Here is a 15,589-nt window from a genome sequence, read left to right as displayed (position 1 = left end):
TAATCCAAGCAGGATGACAAAGGACACAGACCCATCAGGAATGAAGGTATGGGTCAATCCTCCAGGAAAAGAGCCAAGACCTGCTGAGGTGCTTGCCGAAGGTGAAGGAAATACAGAATGGGTAGCAGAGGAAGGTAGTTATAAATACCAGCTAAGGCCACGTAACCAGTTGCAGAAATGAGGATTATAAGTAATATGAATGCTTCTATCTTATTTTGTTGAAGATACATTTGTCTTCCTTCCAATCCCTTTAACATCAATTGGTATTGAAACACTAAAAGAATGTTCCCAAGGGACATTTCCCCATTGTAAATTTACAAATGCGTTTGCGATTGTATGAGGAATAGTTATATCATGGTAGGTGTATTCACAATCTTGTTATTGTTTCATGTGGACATGAGATATTAATTATGTCAAGTTGACAAGGGGTGGATTGTAGTGGCTATTCCTGGTTGTCAACTTGACTATATCTGAAATGAACTACAGTCTAGAATTGGAAGGCTCACCTATGATCCTAATTTGGAGGCTCAGAGATATAAGTTTCTGACCTGGATCTTGGCATGGAGACCTTGAGGCATAGTGGCTAAAACAAGGAGATCTCCAAGTTCAAGATCATTTGGAATTAAAGGCATGGACGCATACACCTTTAATCTGGGCCACACCCTCTGTTGGAGACCTATAGCCTTTAATCTGGACTACATCCTCTGCTGGAGACCTACAGTCTTTAATCTAGGCTACACCCTCTGCTGGAGATATATAAGGACATTGAAAGAAGGAAGATGCTCTCTCACTCTTCCTTGCCTGCTTGCCTCGTGGGACTGAGAAACTGCTAGATCCTTGGACTTCCATCCACAGCTGCTGCTGACCATTGTTGGGGAGTTGGACTATAGACTGTAAGTCATTGACAAATTCCCTAACTATATAAAGACTATCCATATGTTCTGTGACTCTAGAGAACCCAAACTAATACAGTCGTCAATAGGGAGCATCTATAAAATGTTCTTGACAAAGCCTGCTTTGTCCAACCAGTCTCTCATCGAGAAGGGTCCTGCTTCACGATGCGTAGGGGGCTATGCTATGTAATATGAGGCCTTCCACCTACTACGGAGAGGAAGCTCCGTGTTGCTTCCGGGCCTTCCTTTTGCTCCCTGCTCCCCTTTGACTCCTCGCACTGTTTCCCCTTTGTAAGACTGATGAGCCTTAGCTACCAGGTCTCCCGAGTGAAGGTCTCAGAGCTGGAGATCAATGCAAAAGCAAGAGGAGTTTATTGTTCTAACACACTGGGGCCGTCCTGTCTAAAAACAGTTTTTATACAGTTTTCAGGGGAAGAATAGAGAGCATCAATAGAGAGAATTTGATGGCAGAACAGTGGGACTTTTAAACTGAATGAGGTAGCAAGGGCTTTCCTCAGATGCAGGTGGCCCAAGGTGGGTGCCCTTCCGGAGGGGAGGGGTGCCTACCTGCCCTGTGACCTCTCTCTTCCAGGAGGGGAGGTGCTCTGCTGGCATTTCCAAAAGGTCCTGACCTAAACCCGGGTCCGTGCTGCAAGCCGTGGCCCTTGTGGTTGGGAGCCGGAGTTGTGGGGAGGACTGACCGAGGTAGGCTGAGGCTGAGTGGGCCTGGGCGGGTTGCTTGTGGGAGGTTGGGGCTGTGTGTGGAAACTTGGCGAGAGAGGAGCCAGGCGGGGCGCCCAAGCCTGGGCAGCAGCCACGGGTGGGCGTGAGCAAGGTGCTGGAAGGGGCCAGGAGGCTGCTGCGTTCTTCCCGGGCCCAGGCGGCCGAGACCCGAGTGCGCGTTGTTGGCAGTGTGGCTGTTGAGTGGTCGCCATTGCTTCAAGCTTCTGCCCGGCTCACGCAGGAAAGCCCGACCTTTCCTCTCTTTTTCCTTTTCCTGCTTTTCCTTTTTGCTGGTCGCTGACTCGAGGGCCGGGTGCAGCCGGGAACCCTCCCTTGTGCAGCTGCCCTCTTGCATGGTCCTAGGAGTGTTTAAAAGCCAACTTTGCACAGGAAAGCAGAGGGTAGTAAGGGAAAGGAGGGATAAACAACCCCGGCTGGAATTGGTTCCTTACGGATCGGCCGTCTCAGGTGGACGGGGAACTTCGGGTTAGACACTGTGCAGAGAAAAGTCGATGAAGGAACAAGTTAGCTCACACAAGTACCTTCCTTTGTAGAGGAGCACTCTTCAGTTTTCTGAAACACTGCGGTAGCTCCCTGGTGCGTGCTGGTGTTCTCCAAGGTCCTCAGCTCTTAGTTCTTACTCAGGCTTTGGTCTGTGAGAAGATGAGTCTCCCCGGGAAATCTCCGGATCACCTTCTGGAGAGGGCGAGGAGAGAAGACAGTTGGCAGGATAGGAGGGTCTTTTATTATGAGACAGAAATTGTCTGGGTTGAGGTTAGAGTTGTTTTCGCCTCTTGTTCATCCTGCACAGGACAAAAGCATGTCCTCCCTCCCTGGGTGCATGAGTTTGGCTGCAGCGCCAGCTGCAGCTGACTCTGCAGAGATTGCTGAGCTGCAGCAGGCAGTGGTTGAAGAGCTGGGTATCTCGATGGATGAGCTTCGTCAGTTCATTGATGAAGAACTGGAAAAGATGGACTGTATACAGCAGCGCAAGAAGCAGCTCGCAGAGCTGGAGACGTGGGTACTACAGAAAGAGTCTGAGGTGGCTTATGTTGATCGGCTCTTTGATGATGCATCCAGGTAAGGATTCCCAGAAGCCCAAGCAAATGTCCATTTGCATCCTCCTTGGAGTGATCATTGTTGTCATTGGCCTAAGCACTTTATACTTTGCCGAGTTCAATCACGTGGGACCTTGCACTTCCTGTGAGTTTATAGTGCAGAGTTGCAACAACATTTTTCCCCTGTGGGTAGCTGATGTGTGATCAGCAGTTGTAGGTAGGTTAAAGGCTTGGATTCCCTTGTCTTCCTCCCGTACTGAACTTCCTAAGATCCCCAGAAAGTGAAGATTGTAGCATTGCTGTCTTTTCTGTTTTTCTGAGACAGAATCCCAATACCTACAATACTCTACATAGACTCTTCCAGAAAATATTTGGATGGGCTGTCCTCCCCTGGCCTGGTATTAATCTGATAGCACAACAAAACAAACAATAAAAAAATATACAAAATTATAAACCAATATTTTTTCTGAAAACAGATACTAAATTACTTAACAAAAGATTACCAAATAGAAGTTAGTCATACACAAACCAGGTATAGTGGCACACATATAAACTCCCAGACTTGGGTAATAGAGGTAGAGGATGAGGGAAAGCCAGACTCTGTGACCAAATGGAAGAGTAATCTGGGAAGACACCTGGTGCTCACCATTGTCTTCCACACTTGCACATATGCACACACTCACACACACACACACACACACATCTATACACGTACAGGCACATACATACACACAAACACTCATACAGAAGAGCTTTGTCAGCTCTCTTTAGCCTGGCTATATGGGTAATGGCTGGGTCAATTTCCCATGAGTCTTTGGCCTTGGAGACCTCAATATGGCCATGTGCATGTCGATGCATATTTACTCAGGACCTCCTCTGTTCCCTACACCTGGAAGCTCAGTCTGTAACTCCAGCACCAGGGGACCCAACACCTCTTCTGACCTCCAAGGGCACCTGTACTCATATATATATATATATGCACACACAATTAAGAAATAAGTCTTTAGCCAGGCTAGCCAGGCAGTGGTGGTGCACGTCTTTAATCCCAGCACTTGGGAGTCAGAGGCAGGCAGATATCTGAGTTTGAGGCCAGCCTGGTCTACAGAGTGAGTTCCAGGATAGCCAGGGCTACACAGAGAAACCCTGTCTGGAGAAACAAAAACAAACAAAAAAATGTCTTTAAAAAAAATTACTAGACTTGGTGGTGAACACCTTTAATCCTAGCACATGTGAGGCAGAAGCAGGTTAATTTAAGCTCTAGACCAGCCTGGTCCACATAAGAGAGCTAAAGCTACATAGAAAGACTCTGTCTCAAAACCACACCAAAGTCAATGGAGTTGTGTGTCTACACGCACATATGTATGTCTACATATTTGAACATAAGGTTTGCTGTTGTCAACCCGCATGGAAAATATGGAAAATACTGAGTCCAACTTCATGGAAATTGATAAAACTAAATATCCTACCTCTTCCTCCTGAGTGTTACATGATGCTAGCTTATGTTTGTTGACTGAGGTTTCATGAATAGCAGAGTACGGCCTTGAATTTGCTCTGTGATCTCCATCTATGGATAATCCTTTTTATATTCTGAGTGCTGGGTCACCATGCAGTTTATTTTGTGTTTGGGATAGCAATTAGGGCTAGGCAGTCTTCTGCCAGTTCAGCCATATTCTCAGCCTCTTTTTTAAAAAATTTATTTATTATTATATGTGTAAGTACACTGTAGATGTCTTCAGACACCAGTAAAGGGTATCACATCTCATTACCGATGGTTGTGAGCCACCATGTGGTTGCTGGGAATTGAACTCAGGACCTCCGGAAGAGCAGAGCCCTTAAGTGAGACATCTCTCCAGTCCCCATCCTTAGCCTCTTAACTTGTTATCTTTAATTGCGAAACATTAAGATTCCTAATTCCCCCAGAGTATGTTTCAGATTGTCAGTGCAATCAAGGATTTTGGATTGTTGATAGACTAGTTGAAAACTGATGCAGTTGTTCATTTAATTTTTATTTATTTATTCATTCATTTTTGATACAAAGTCTCTTTACCTAGCATTGGCTGCCCTAGAACTCACTATGTAGACAATATTGAGCTGGACTCACAGAGTCCCATCTGCCTTTGTCTCTCTGGTAGTGAGATTAAAGGGATGCTTCACCCTGTAATCCCAGCACTTGTTGCGGGGGTGGGGGGGGGAAGGGGAGAGGGGGGGCAGAGGCAGGCAGATTTCTGAGTTCGAGACCAGCCTGGTCTACAGAGTGAGTTCCAGGACAGCCAGGACTATACAGAGAAACCCTGTTGGGGAAAAAACCAAACCAAACCAAAACAAACAAAACAAAACAAAACAAAAAACCCAAAAAACAAAAAAAGGGATGCTTCACAACTCTGGGCAAAATGAAGTTGCTATTTAAAGCTCTCTTCTTAGTTCCCAAAGCCACATAGATGAGAAGTATCCAATATTTTGTTACAAGTGGGAAATTGAACTCTGGCAAATATTCATGAAATAATTAAATGGAAACAAACATTATTCTGTGGAAAAAGCATTCTAAAGAGGTACTTTGGAACATGTAGAGCAAATAGTCTATATTTAAATATATATAATTTCCTGTTACCATGTTGCTCCTTGTGTGTGTGTGTGTTTTCTTATTTTTTGTTGGCTTTGGTTTTTGGAGAAGGGTTTCTTTGTAACTCTGGCTGTCCTGGACTACCTCTACACCAAACTGTCCTGGAACTCAGACCTGCTTGCCTATGCCTCCTGAGTGCTGGGCTCTGTTTTTGTTGTTTCTAAAAGTTTCTTACTCTATAGGCTATGCTGACCATGAACCATGGTATTGACCAAAGTGACCTCAAACCTAGATAGTCTTGGTACCTCAGGTTAAGGATTACATGTATGAGCTCATAGGCTAGGTATTGCATAAATGTATATAAATGTATATCAGTTCTAATGCTCTTATTCTGTATTTTCTCCATTGGCTTTTATCTTTTCTACCTGTGTTCCAATACTAGGGAAGTGACTAATTGTGAGTCTTTGGTGAAGGATTTCTACTCTAAGCTGGGACTACAGTATCATGACAGTAGCTCTGAAGATGAAGCTTCCCAGCCTACAGAGATAATTGAGATTCCTGATGAAGATGATGATGTCCTCAGTATTGACTCAGGTAAAGGATGAAGCTTTGGTTGAGAAAGTCTTGCGATGGAAGCTGAAACTGGGAAATGAGCATGTTGAAGATAAAGAATCATACTGTCATTAATTCAACATGCCAGATTACCTGACTGACTTATTATAAGAAGTATGTATTATTAGCATCGTAAGTGTTTTCTATATTCTGATTGCTTCCTTTTCCCATTTCAGGTAAAGTGCATTTAAGTTTCTGTCTTTCCCCCCATGTATTTGTGTGTAATTTGCCTGTGTCTCAATTTCTTTCTTTCTTTCTTTCTTTTTTTTTTTTAATTTGGTTTTTTTCGAGATAGGGTTTCTCTGTATAGCCCTGGCTGTCCTGAAACTCACTCTGTAGACCAGGCTGGCCTTGAACTCAGCCTCTGCCTCTGGGATTACAGTGTGCACCACCACCGCCTGGCTCAGTTTCCTTTTCAGTGGCTGAAATAATCTGACAAAATCAGTTGAAGGTTAAGGGAGCTTATTCTGATTCACATTTCCAGATCATATTCATGATGGTTGGGGAATTCACAGTGGCAAAAAGCTAAAGCATCTGGTCACATTGTTCTGCGATCTGGAAACAGAAGGAATCTCTCATCCTGCTGCTCCTCCTATAGCTCTCTTTATTTGTCTCTTTATGAAATCTATGGAATGGTGCCACTCACAGTGGGACAGGCCCATGTACCTCTACATAATCAAAATAATTCCTCATTGGCTCGCACAGACTTCCATTTCCCAAGTAATTTTAAATTCTGTCAAGTTGATATTAATGGTCACAGTGTATGTGCACATACCCATGTTTGGGAGTAGATGTATATGGGTAGGTATACATATATGTAGAATTCAAAGGTTCACATCAGGTTTATTGCTTGATCACTCCTCACTTTATTCTGGAAGCAGGGTCTTGCTGAGCCAAGGGTTTGCCAATCCTAGCATGTATAGATAGCCAGCTCATAGTGGGTTTCTGCCTTATGAGTGCTAGGATTACAGGTTTGGGTTCTGAGGATCCAGACTCTAGGACTTGGGGCTTGTATGGTAAACACTATCTGCTATCTCTCTAATACTTTTATTTTGCAATAGGATTTCACAGTGTCTCGCTGCCTCGGAGCTCTCTGTATAAAGATTATACTAGTTTCAAACTTGGAGCAGTACTTCTGCTTTGTTTGTTTATTGGTTTGTTTGTTTTTGTTATTTTGAGACAGGGTTTCTCTGTAAGACCAGGCTGGCCTCAAAGTCCCATCCACATGACTGCCTCCGGGAAAGGTGTGCACCATCACTACCTGGCAAAAGTTGTTCCATCACCCGCTTTATTTATTTATTGATTGACTGGTTTATGTTTGTTTGTTTGTTTGTTTTGGATTTTCAAGACAGGAATTCCCTGTGTAACAGAGTTCTGACTGTTCTGGAACTTGCGTTGAGTGGCTATGAGACCAATGCTGTGGGAAGAAGACATACCTATCTCCAGAGCCACCAGTGTTTCTGGAATAGTAAGCTTCAGATAGAATCAGAGGTACTGTCTCAGGGGAAAAGGCAGAGAATTGGTGTGCTTTGTACACATATATACACACCCCATACATATATACAAACATAAATTAAAACTGTTTTGGAACCTATAGTTACTTTGCCAACTTAAAAGCAATTCCTTACAAATCTGCCTCAGAGGTCAATTTTAGGAGCCATTGTTATATCTGGGATGAAGTCTGCTGAGTTTTATGATCATGAAACATTTAGTACATACATCCCTTGCTGACTTATTTTTACATCGTGTTTTTGATGTGTGGTGTGTATGTAGTGCATGAAGCAGTAATGGTGACTCCAAGCATGAAGCTGCTACAGCATCAGGCATCTTCCTGTTATGACCCGAGTTACTATCATTGGACTAGGCGGCCATGAGTTCCTCGGGATCTGTTTCTATCCAACAAGCACCAGGGTTACAATGTTCAGGTATTCTTTTTACATGAGTTGGGGGCATTCAAACTCAGGTCCTCATGCTTACAAACCACACTGTCACTCAGGCTACTCCGGCCTAATCAGGTAGGTCAGGCTATCCTCAAACTTGAAGTGATCTTTGTATCATGGCTTTTTAAACTACATGATTATAGGTGTAATCAACGTGTAAGTCAACATGTCTATTATATACTAAACATTTTTTTGGTTTTTTTTTTTTTTTTTTTTTTTTTTTGGTTTTTTGAGACAGGGTTTCTCTGTGTAGTCCTGGCTGTCCTGGAACTCACTCTGTAGACCAGGCTGTCCTCGAACTCAGAAATCCGCCTGCCTCTGCCTCCCAAGTGCTGGGATTACAGGCGTGTGCCACCACACCTGGCCTAAACATTTTTTTTTTTAACCAGGACTTTATGTTTGATTTTTCTTTTTTCTTTTTCTTTTTTTTTTTTTTCCTAGACAGGGTTTCTCTGTATAGCCTTGACTCTCCTGAAACTCACTCTGTAGACCAGGCTGGCCTTGAACTCAGAAATCCACCTGCCATTGCCTCCCAAGTGCTGGGATTAAAGGCTTGCTTCACCACTGCTAAGCTGCTGAGTTTGGTTTTTCAACACATGGTTTCTCTGTGTTAACAGTCCTGGCTGTTCTAGAACTTAATTCATAGATCAGGCTGGCAACCAACTTAAAGAGATCCATTGGCCTCCACCTCCAAAGTACTGGGATTAAAAACATACAATATCACTAAACTACAATTTCTTATATTCAAGAGTGCTGTTTAGATGCTGTGTTTTGTGTTTTTGAAAAATTGACACAAGCTAAGATCATCAGCAAGGCAGAAAAGCCATTAAAACAATACCTCCAACCTGGCATTGTGGTGCACACCTTTAATGCCAGCAAATGGAAGTGCGAAAGCAGGTGGGTCTCTATGAGTTCACAATTGTCTGCAACTCCAGGTTGGTGGAATCTCACTTGTCTGCCCAATCATGTTTTTGTACTCAGGTGTACAGACTTAAATGCAGACACACATTCATATAATTAAAAATAAAACTATTCAAAACCCGAAGAAGACCTCTAATCCGACAACCAAACCAGCCATTCAACCAAACAACCTAAAGCAACTGACAAACGACTAAACAAAAACCAGCATGACATCTAGCTCCTCACTGTACCTCTTTAGTGGACGATTTGAGTGTGTGTGTGTGTGTGTGTGTGTGTGTGAGTATGTGTGTGAGGGTATGTGTGTGTGAATGTGTGTGTGTGTGAGTATGTGTGTGAGTATGCATGTGTGTGTGTGTTTGTGTGTGTGTGTGAGTGTGTGTGTGTGAGTATGTGTGTGTGTGAGTGTGTGTGTGTGAGTATGCATGTGTGAGTGTGTGAGTGTGCGTGTGTGTGTGTGTGTGAGTGTGTGTGTGAGAGAGTATGTGTATGTGAGAGTATGTGTGTGAGTGTATGTGTGTGTGAGTGTGTGTGTGAGCATGTATGTGAGTGTATGTGTGTGTATGTGTGTGTGTGTGAGTATGTGTGTGTATGTGTGCGTGAGTGTGTGTGAGAGTGTGTATGTGTGTGTGAGTGTGTGTGTATGTGTGTGTGTGAATATGTTTGCGAGTATATGTGTGTGTGAGTGTGTGTGGAGTGTGTGTGTGTGAGAGAGTGTATGTGTGAGTGTGTGTGTGTGAGTATGCGTGAGAGAGTGTATGTGTGAGAGAGTGTATGTGTGAGTGTGTGTGTGTGAGTGTGTGTGTGAGTATGCGTGTGTGAGTGTGTGAGTATGCATGTGTGTGTGAGTATGTGTGTGTGTGAGAGAGTATGTGTGTGTGTGAGAGTATGTGTGTGAGTGTATGTGTGTGTGAGTGTGTGTATGTGTGCAAGTATATGTGTGTGTATGTGTGAGTATGTGTGTGTGTGTGAGAGTGTGTGTGTGTGAGAGTGTCTGTGAGTGTGTGTGTGTGAGAGAGTGTGTGAGTGTGTGTGTGTGTGTGTGTGTGTGTATTAGCTATGGAGGCCCGAGGATAGCCGTGGAGTTAGTTCTCTCCTTGAACCTTTATGTGGCTTTGGAGGACCCAGCTTCAAGTGCCTTTAGCTCTTGAGCCATTTTGTCAGTTCTCCTTACTTCTAAATGTTTTTTAAAAGTTTTGTGTATATGTGAGTGAGTGCAAATGTTATGGTGTGAAGAAAGTTGAAGATAATTTGCAGGAGTCGAGTCCTCTCCTTGGGTACGTTCAGAGCATTGGATCTTGGGATGTTAGGTGTAGCTGCGTAGCGGAGTCATCTTTATGACTAATTTTTAAATATTTGGTCAATCAGACTGACCACAGGCAAAGAGTAGTGCCATGTGCTTATAGTTCCAACACTGGAAGGAGAGGCTGGAGATCAGGAATTCAAGGGCATTTCTGTCTACATAGTGAATTTGGGGTCAGTCTAGGCTACATGAGACCTTGTTTCAAAGAACAAATTATTCCCTCCCCCCACCTCCAATCAACACATACATGGGAATACATGTAATAGAGTTTGGGTGTTATTTCCATTTACTTTGCTTCTCACTACTGGATTAATTTGCAAGGTGTCCTTTGTGTCATGTCTTTGGTTTTTGTTTGTTTTTGAGCTGGTGTCTTTCTATATAGCCCCTGCTGTCCTAGAACTCACTATGTAGACCAGGCTGGCACTGAACTCAGAGAATTGGCCTGCCTCTGCCTCCCGAGTGCTGGGATTACAGGCGTGTGTCACTACACCCGCTCTGTATGCAGTTCTTCATCTGTAAAATTATAGAATTTTTTCTCACAGTGTTTTGAGTCTACATTATCTGTTCTAAATGGTTCAGTTCTTATAAAATTAGACATTAATTCTGTGAGGTTATCACCTTGTCGTTTGTAAAAAAACTTGTGACGTAGGACACCCCACTTTTGGAGGGCAGAGAAAGGGACTAGTTTCATTTTGTAGTACAGGCTGGTCTTTGCATTCTGAGTTCTGGAATACTTGTTTAATAAAAATTCTTTATTCATTGTCTTCGGTTTTGAATGTTGGCATCTTTGGTACCACATAATCACCCAGTTTTTTCCTACCAGGCTCAGAGCCAACTTTTAAGAATTAGTTATCAGATCAGGTGGTGGCGGCGCACCCCTTTAATCCCAGCATTTGGGAGGCAGAGGCAGGCGGATTTCTGAATTCGAGGCCAGCCTGGTCTACAGAGTGAGTTCCAGGACAGCCAGGGATACACAGAAAAACCCTGTCTCGCAAAACAAACAAACAAAAAAAATTAGTTATCGGAATTTTACTAGTGACAAAAAAAGTTCATCAAGAACAACAATCTAGAATGGATTAGTAATCACTATGTTAGAATATATAAAGAGGATTTGTATAACATCGTCTGTAGGAAGCGTATACTGATGAGCCCACTAGGAAAGAAAACTTTTTAGTAAAATGCTCGTTTTCATTGCATTTCACTGACGTCAATTCGGTTATGAATCTCTGACGCCAGAAAGGCGGGATTAGGGAAACAGCTGGTTGGCTTCCTAGCACTCCTCGGGTCGCTGGACTCCCTGGCCTAGTCACTAGCCCGGCCTCTACGGCGACTTTCTGTTTCTATTGGTCAGTTTTCCAAGGAGGCCGTCTAGAGACTGACCGCGCCCATAGCATGGGGCGTGTCTTCTCCCCCAGGATGGGAGGGGGGGGGCTCCGCCATCTTGGATTCCGCGGTAGCGGTGGTGGCGGTAAGGTGTCGGATCTGTGGAGTAGCTCTTTCCTCCCCTCCCCCAGCTCGGTGGCGGCTGCCCCTCCCACTGAGGGTGGCGCAGCGACGGTGCCACCTCGACCATGGCGGCGACTACAGCTAACCCAGGTGAGCCGGAAAGGACTGACAAGTGCGGAGAGCCGGCGCAGAGCCGTAGGGCTGTGGCGTTCGGGTGTTGGGGGAGGGGTGTCGAGCAGGCGCCTTGCTCGGAGGAGCTGGGGAGCGGGTGACAGGGTGTTTGGGGGCTCTGTGCCCCGACTTTTGGAGTAGTGGCGGTGCTTGGCCGAGCGCCTCCACTCTGCTTGCGGTGTTAGGGAGTGGTGTGGTCTTTTAACCCTCTGCCAGCTGATGTCCCCAGATGCCCAGTAAGTAACTCGGCAAACTGACTTGGTTTAACTGCGAGAATAATCTGGGCTGTAGACGGTGTAGACAGGGCCACGTTGATGTTTTGCAAGGTCTTGATTCTACAGTTGGAAAGGTTTACATTTAAATGGAAAACTAAGTTCTTTGAGAATCGGCTCAGATTCCTGTGGCTTGTAACTCCCATACTTTGAAACTTAGGGTTTACACGTTTTAGTGTAGTTATTAGTGTCTTGCTGCTGAAGGCAAGGGTTGGGGAAATGTTTATAGTTCAGGACAGGTCTTTAGTCTAGAACCCAGGTCTAAATCTTGTTAGGTCGAAGTTGAGCAACTCCGGTTGTTTCAGAAAAATGTCCTGTACAATCTGTCTGCACGTCCTCTTGTTTGTATATCTGTCTGTCTCTCACCTATTTTGAGTCAGGGTCTCATTCTAGCCCCAGGTTGACTTTGAACCACTGCAGTTTCCTGTCTCAGCTTCCCCACTACTGGAAATACTAGGTGTGACCTATCACACCTGACTGTCCTATCCTCTTTCTACATATTACAGTTACATCTTAGGACGTATTTCATTTTAGTTGCCCTAATTTACCTTGCTATTCTCTGATAAAGTAAATCCATCATTTCCCAGAAATCTGTGTCATCACAGCCTTTTAGAAAACAAGGGTTTGGAGGGAGGGTTGTATATATAGTGTTGGTCTCTGCAGTTTCACATTGAAATTTTAAATTTTATCTTGTTAATGTCTTAGGTAATATTTTATTAAAATAACAGGGTACACACATGTACACACACACAATAGCTGAATCACTGTGAAATGTATTGTTTTTCCATTATCTCTGGAAATAGCTTTTTTTTTTTTTTTTGAAAGAGAGAGAGCATCTACATAGCTCTAGGACTTACTGTGTAATCCAGGTTGGCTTCAGGTTCATAGAGATCATATACTAGTATCATTTTTTTAAAAAAAAATTTTTAAGCTTTAAAAATTATGTATATGAGAATGTTTACTTGTGAGTGCAGGAGTGGGAGGAGTCCAGAATAGGGTGTTGGATCCCCTGGAGCTAGAGTTTCAGACAGTTGTTAGTGCCTGATGTGGTTGCTTAGAACTGACATTAGGACCTCAGAGTAGCACACACACTCTTACACACTGAACCTTCCTTTCAGTCCCTGAATATCAGTCTTTTAAATCTTAAATTGTTTTTACATGAAGATGAAGTAAATTGTCACGAAACTATTGGAATATTTGATGAATTTTAGAATAAAAGTATACAACTGAAAAATGGTAGGGAAAATCAGACCTTGTAGTAAAATAGCCCATGTCTGATTAGAGTAAACAAGATTTCAAACTGGTCACTTGTTGCAAAATCCTTATATAACTCTTCAGATTGCAAAGTGTTTCTCTTGTTAAGGGCTGTAGATAAACAGATTTTAATAAGTCAGAAGCTTTTCTAGCCTTTTGGGTGGAGCTGCCTTATTTGTTCTGATTTTAAACAAGTTACCAGAATGACAGTTTCTTGACCAGATACTCATTTCCTTATCAATATTAGCTTAAGTCTCTAAACAGGAAATAGTAATTTTTTCTTCTATCTTTTTCCCCGATTGGGGATTTTTGAGAGGCTGGTCTGTAGTGTTTTGTGAAGATCAGGCTGGTCTCGAACTTGCAGTGGTCTTCTTTCTTTTATCTTCAAGTGCTGGAATTACAGGCATGTGCCATTGTTTATAAACTACCAAAACTTTTTTAAAAATAAGAAGAATCCTTTTTAATGAAGCAGTTGATTGTTTGTTTGTTTTGACTTTGGTTTTTCAAGGCAGGGGTTCTCTGTGTATCCCTGGCTGCCCTGGAACTCACTCTGTAGACCAGGCTGGCCTCCAACTCAAGATCTGCCTGCCTCTGCCTCTTGAGTGCTAGATTAAAGATGTGAGTGTCATCACCAGTAGAAATAGTCGTTGATTTTATTTATTGTTATTTGATTGCTTCCTTCCTCAATTTCCAGGTTGCATTTTGTTTGGTTTTTGGAGATGGCCTCTCCCTGATGCAGAATAGAAAGGCCCAGGGGCACATGGGAAGGGAAGTCCCTTCTCAGTTTGGATGAAGACATCACAGCATTTGCTTACACCCTTTCACCTTTCCCAACTGGAGAATGGCAATTTCCTAGAAATCTCACTAAAACTGCCTTTGTAGTACAAAGGTATGTTATGTTCTCAATCCCTTGTGTAACCTGCCTGGCTCCTGAGCAGTCATCACAGGTACTTACCAAACAGAAGGAGACCAGGCCGGAGCTCCTTTAATCTTTGCAGAGGCAGGGGGATATCTTAGTTCATGGCCATCCTGGTCTACAGAGTCAGTTCCATGTATATAGTGAGACCGTGTTTCAAAACCAAAAGTCAGACCAAACCAAACAAAACCCACAAAAGGTGAGGAGTAGGATCTTAGCAAACCTTTGAGAATTAACCTGAGAATTTAAGAGTCTTCAACCAAACAAAACCCACAAAAGGTGAGGAGTAGGATCTTAGCAAACCTTTGAGAATTTAAGAGTCTTCTTAAATCCCAGTCTGCTGTTAGTGCTGACCTAGAACCAATGGTTCCTGCTGTAGCTGGCTGGCCTTCTATGTAGCCAGCCTTGCACAGCCTTGCACAGCCTTAGAAGTACAGGGATTATAGGTCTGAGCATAAAACGGCACACCCAGTGAGGTTGACCCGCTGCTCTCTTTACCATCTGTCTTTCCTTCCTTTTCCTGGGGATACATTCCTAACTCAAGATTTTTCTTTTTTCTATTTGAGAATTCTTCCATCTCTTCTAATTTATTGATTCCATGTTCAATACATACACAATAATTAAGTCATAAAATATTGTTTTCCCCCCTTACTTTTTTTGTGTCAAACAGGATGTGTTTTGGGCTGTTCAATTTTGGAAAATTAGCTTCCTGACTGGAGGGATGTACGATGGGAAGTGTCCTGGGTTCAGTGTGCACTCATGCACAGGCCAAGAGGCAGCGGGCGCCCACAGCTGTGACTTTCGGCCTTCCTACTTCTTAAGTATGGGCATCTTACTGTGTCACTCTGCCCTGCTTCTTTGAGGCCAGGTCTCTCCCTGACCCTGAGGCTTGTGCGTTTTGCTAGACTGACAGTCAGTTAGCCTAGTCTTCCTGTCTTAGCCCCTTAGAGTGCCTGGATTACTGGTGGATGCAAGATTATGCCAGACTTGTTATGTGGGTTCTGGGGTCCAAACCCAGGTCTCAAGGTTGTGTAGCAGGTGCTCCTAACCACTGAGTCATCTCTTCATTCCTCACCCCCTCAGTTTTCTGAGACAGGATCTGTTACTGGCCTGGAGTGCCAAGGAGGATAAACTTCTGGCCAGTGAGCCCCAAGCTTTACCGGTGCTGGAAATACAATTACACTTTACCATGCCTTGTCTTTTTATGTGGGTTCTGGAGATTAACTCAGGACCTTATTGCTTGATTGGCAAGTCTTAATTGAGCTACCAAGCCTTTCATTATTAGTTAGCCAGTGTTCCTAATTGCTGGTCATATCTCCAGTCCCACTTTTTAAAAAAAAAAAAAAACATTTTAATTAAATGTGCATTGGTGTTGTAGTTACTTTTCTGTGGCCATGAAAAGACACCATGACCATGGCGGCTTAGAGAAGCGTCGGTTTGCTTGTTAGGCTTGAGTTTCCCAGAGGTGAGCCGTGACGACTGTGGCTGGCAGCCTGGCGGCAGACTGAACTACCTCCAGCAAA

The 15,589-nt window shown here is 43.6% G+C and overlaps 2 protein-coding genes across 9 annotated transcripts in view; both read left to right on the top strand.

Moving 5' to 3' along the window:
* Positions 1-1,553: 1,553 nt before the first annotated feature.
* Positions 1,554-5,839, top strand: LOC127683594 (histone-lysine N-methyltransferase SETDB1-like). The gene is made up of 3 exons (XM_052180922.1): positions 1,554-1,598; positions 2,428-2,696; positions 5,677-5,839. The coding sequence occupies exons 2-3, from the start codon at positions 2,437-2,439 to the stop codon at positions 5,837-5,839; spliced, it is 423 nt and encodes a 140-aa protein (XP_052036882.1). The 5' UTR covers positions 1,554-1,598; positions 2,428-2,436.
* Positions 5,840-11,427: 5,588 nt separating this feature from the next.
* Arnt (aryl hydrocarbon receptor nuclear translocator) overlaps positions 11,428-15,589 on the top strand; it is a 63,350-nt gene continuing 59,188 nt past the window's right edge. For 7 of the 8 annotated variants that reach the window (XM_052179781.1, XM_052179780.1, XM_052179774.1 and 4 more), the window contains exon 1: positions 11,428-11,603. In XM_052179781.1, coding sequence (XP_052035741.1) covers positions 11,579-11,603 — 25 coding nt within the window. In that variant the 5' untranslated portion in view covers positions 11,428-11,578. Of the gene's footprint in view, positions 11,604-11,728; positions 11,861-15,589 lie in introns of those variants that run through there. The other variant, XM_052179779.1, reaches the window with a different exon arrangement.

Source organism: Apodemus sylvaticus, chromosome 4 (assembly GCF_947179515.1).
Source record: "Apodemus sylvaticus chromosome 4, mApoSyl1.1, whole genome shotgun sequence".
NCBI classification, from domain to species: domain Eukaryota; kingdom Metazoa; phylum Chordata; class Mammalia; order Rodentia; family Muridae; genus Apodemus; species Apodemus sylvaticus.
Note: the sequence above shows the minus strand (reverse complement) of the source record. Positions and strands in the feature narration are given on the sequence as shown.

Excerpts from the sequence above, each read along its gene's own strand:
- LOC127683594 (XM_052180922.1), top strand. The coding sequence starts at position 2,437 with ATGTCCTCCCTCCCTGGGTGCATGAGTTTGGCTGCAGCGCCAGCTGCA. Across the intron at positions 2,697-5,676 it reads CTCTTTGATGATGCATCCAG|GGAAGTGACTAATTGTGAGT; the intron begins GTAAGGATTCCC and ends TTCCAATACTAG.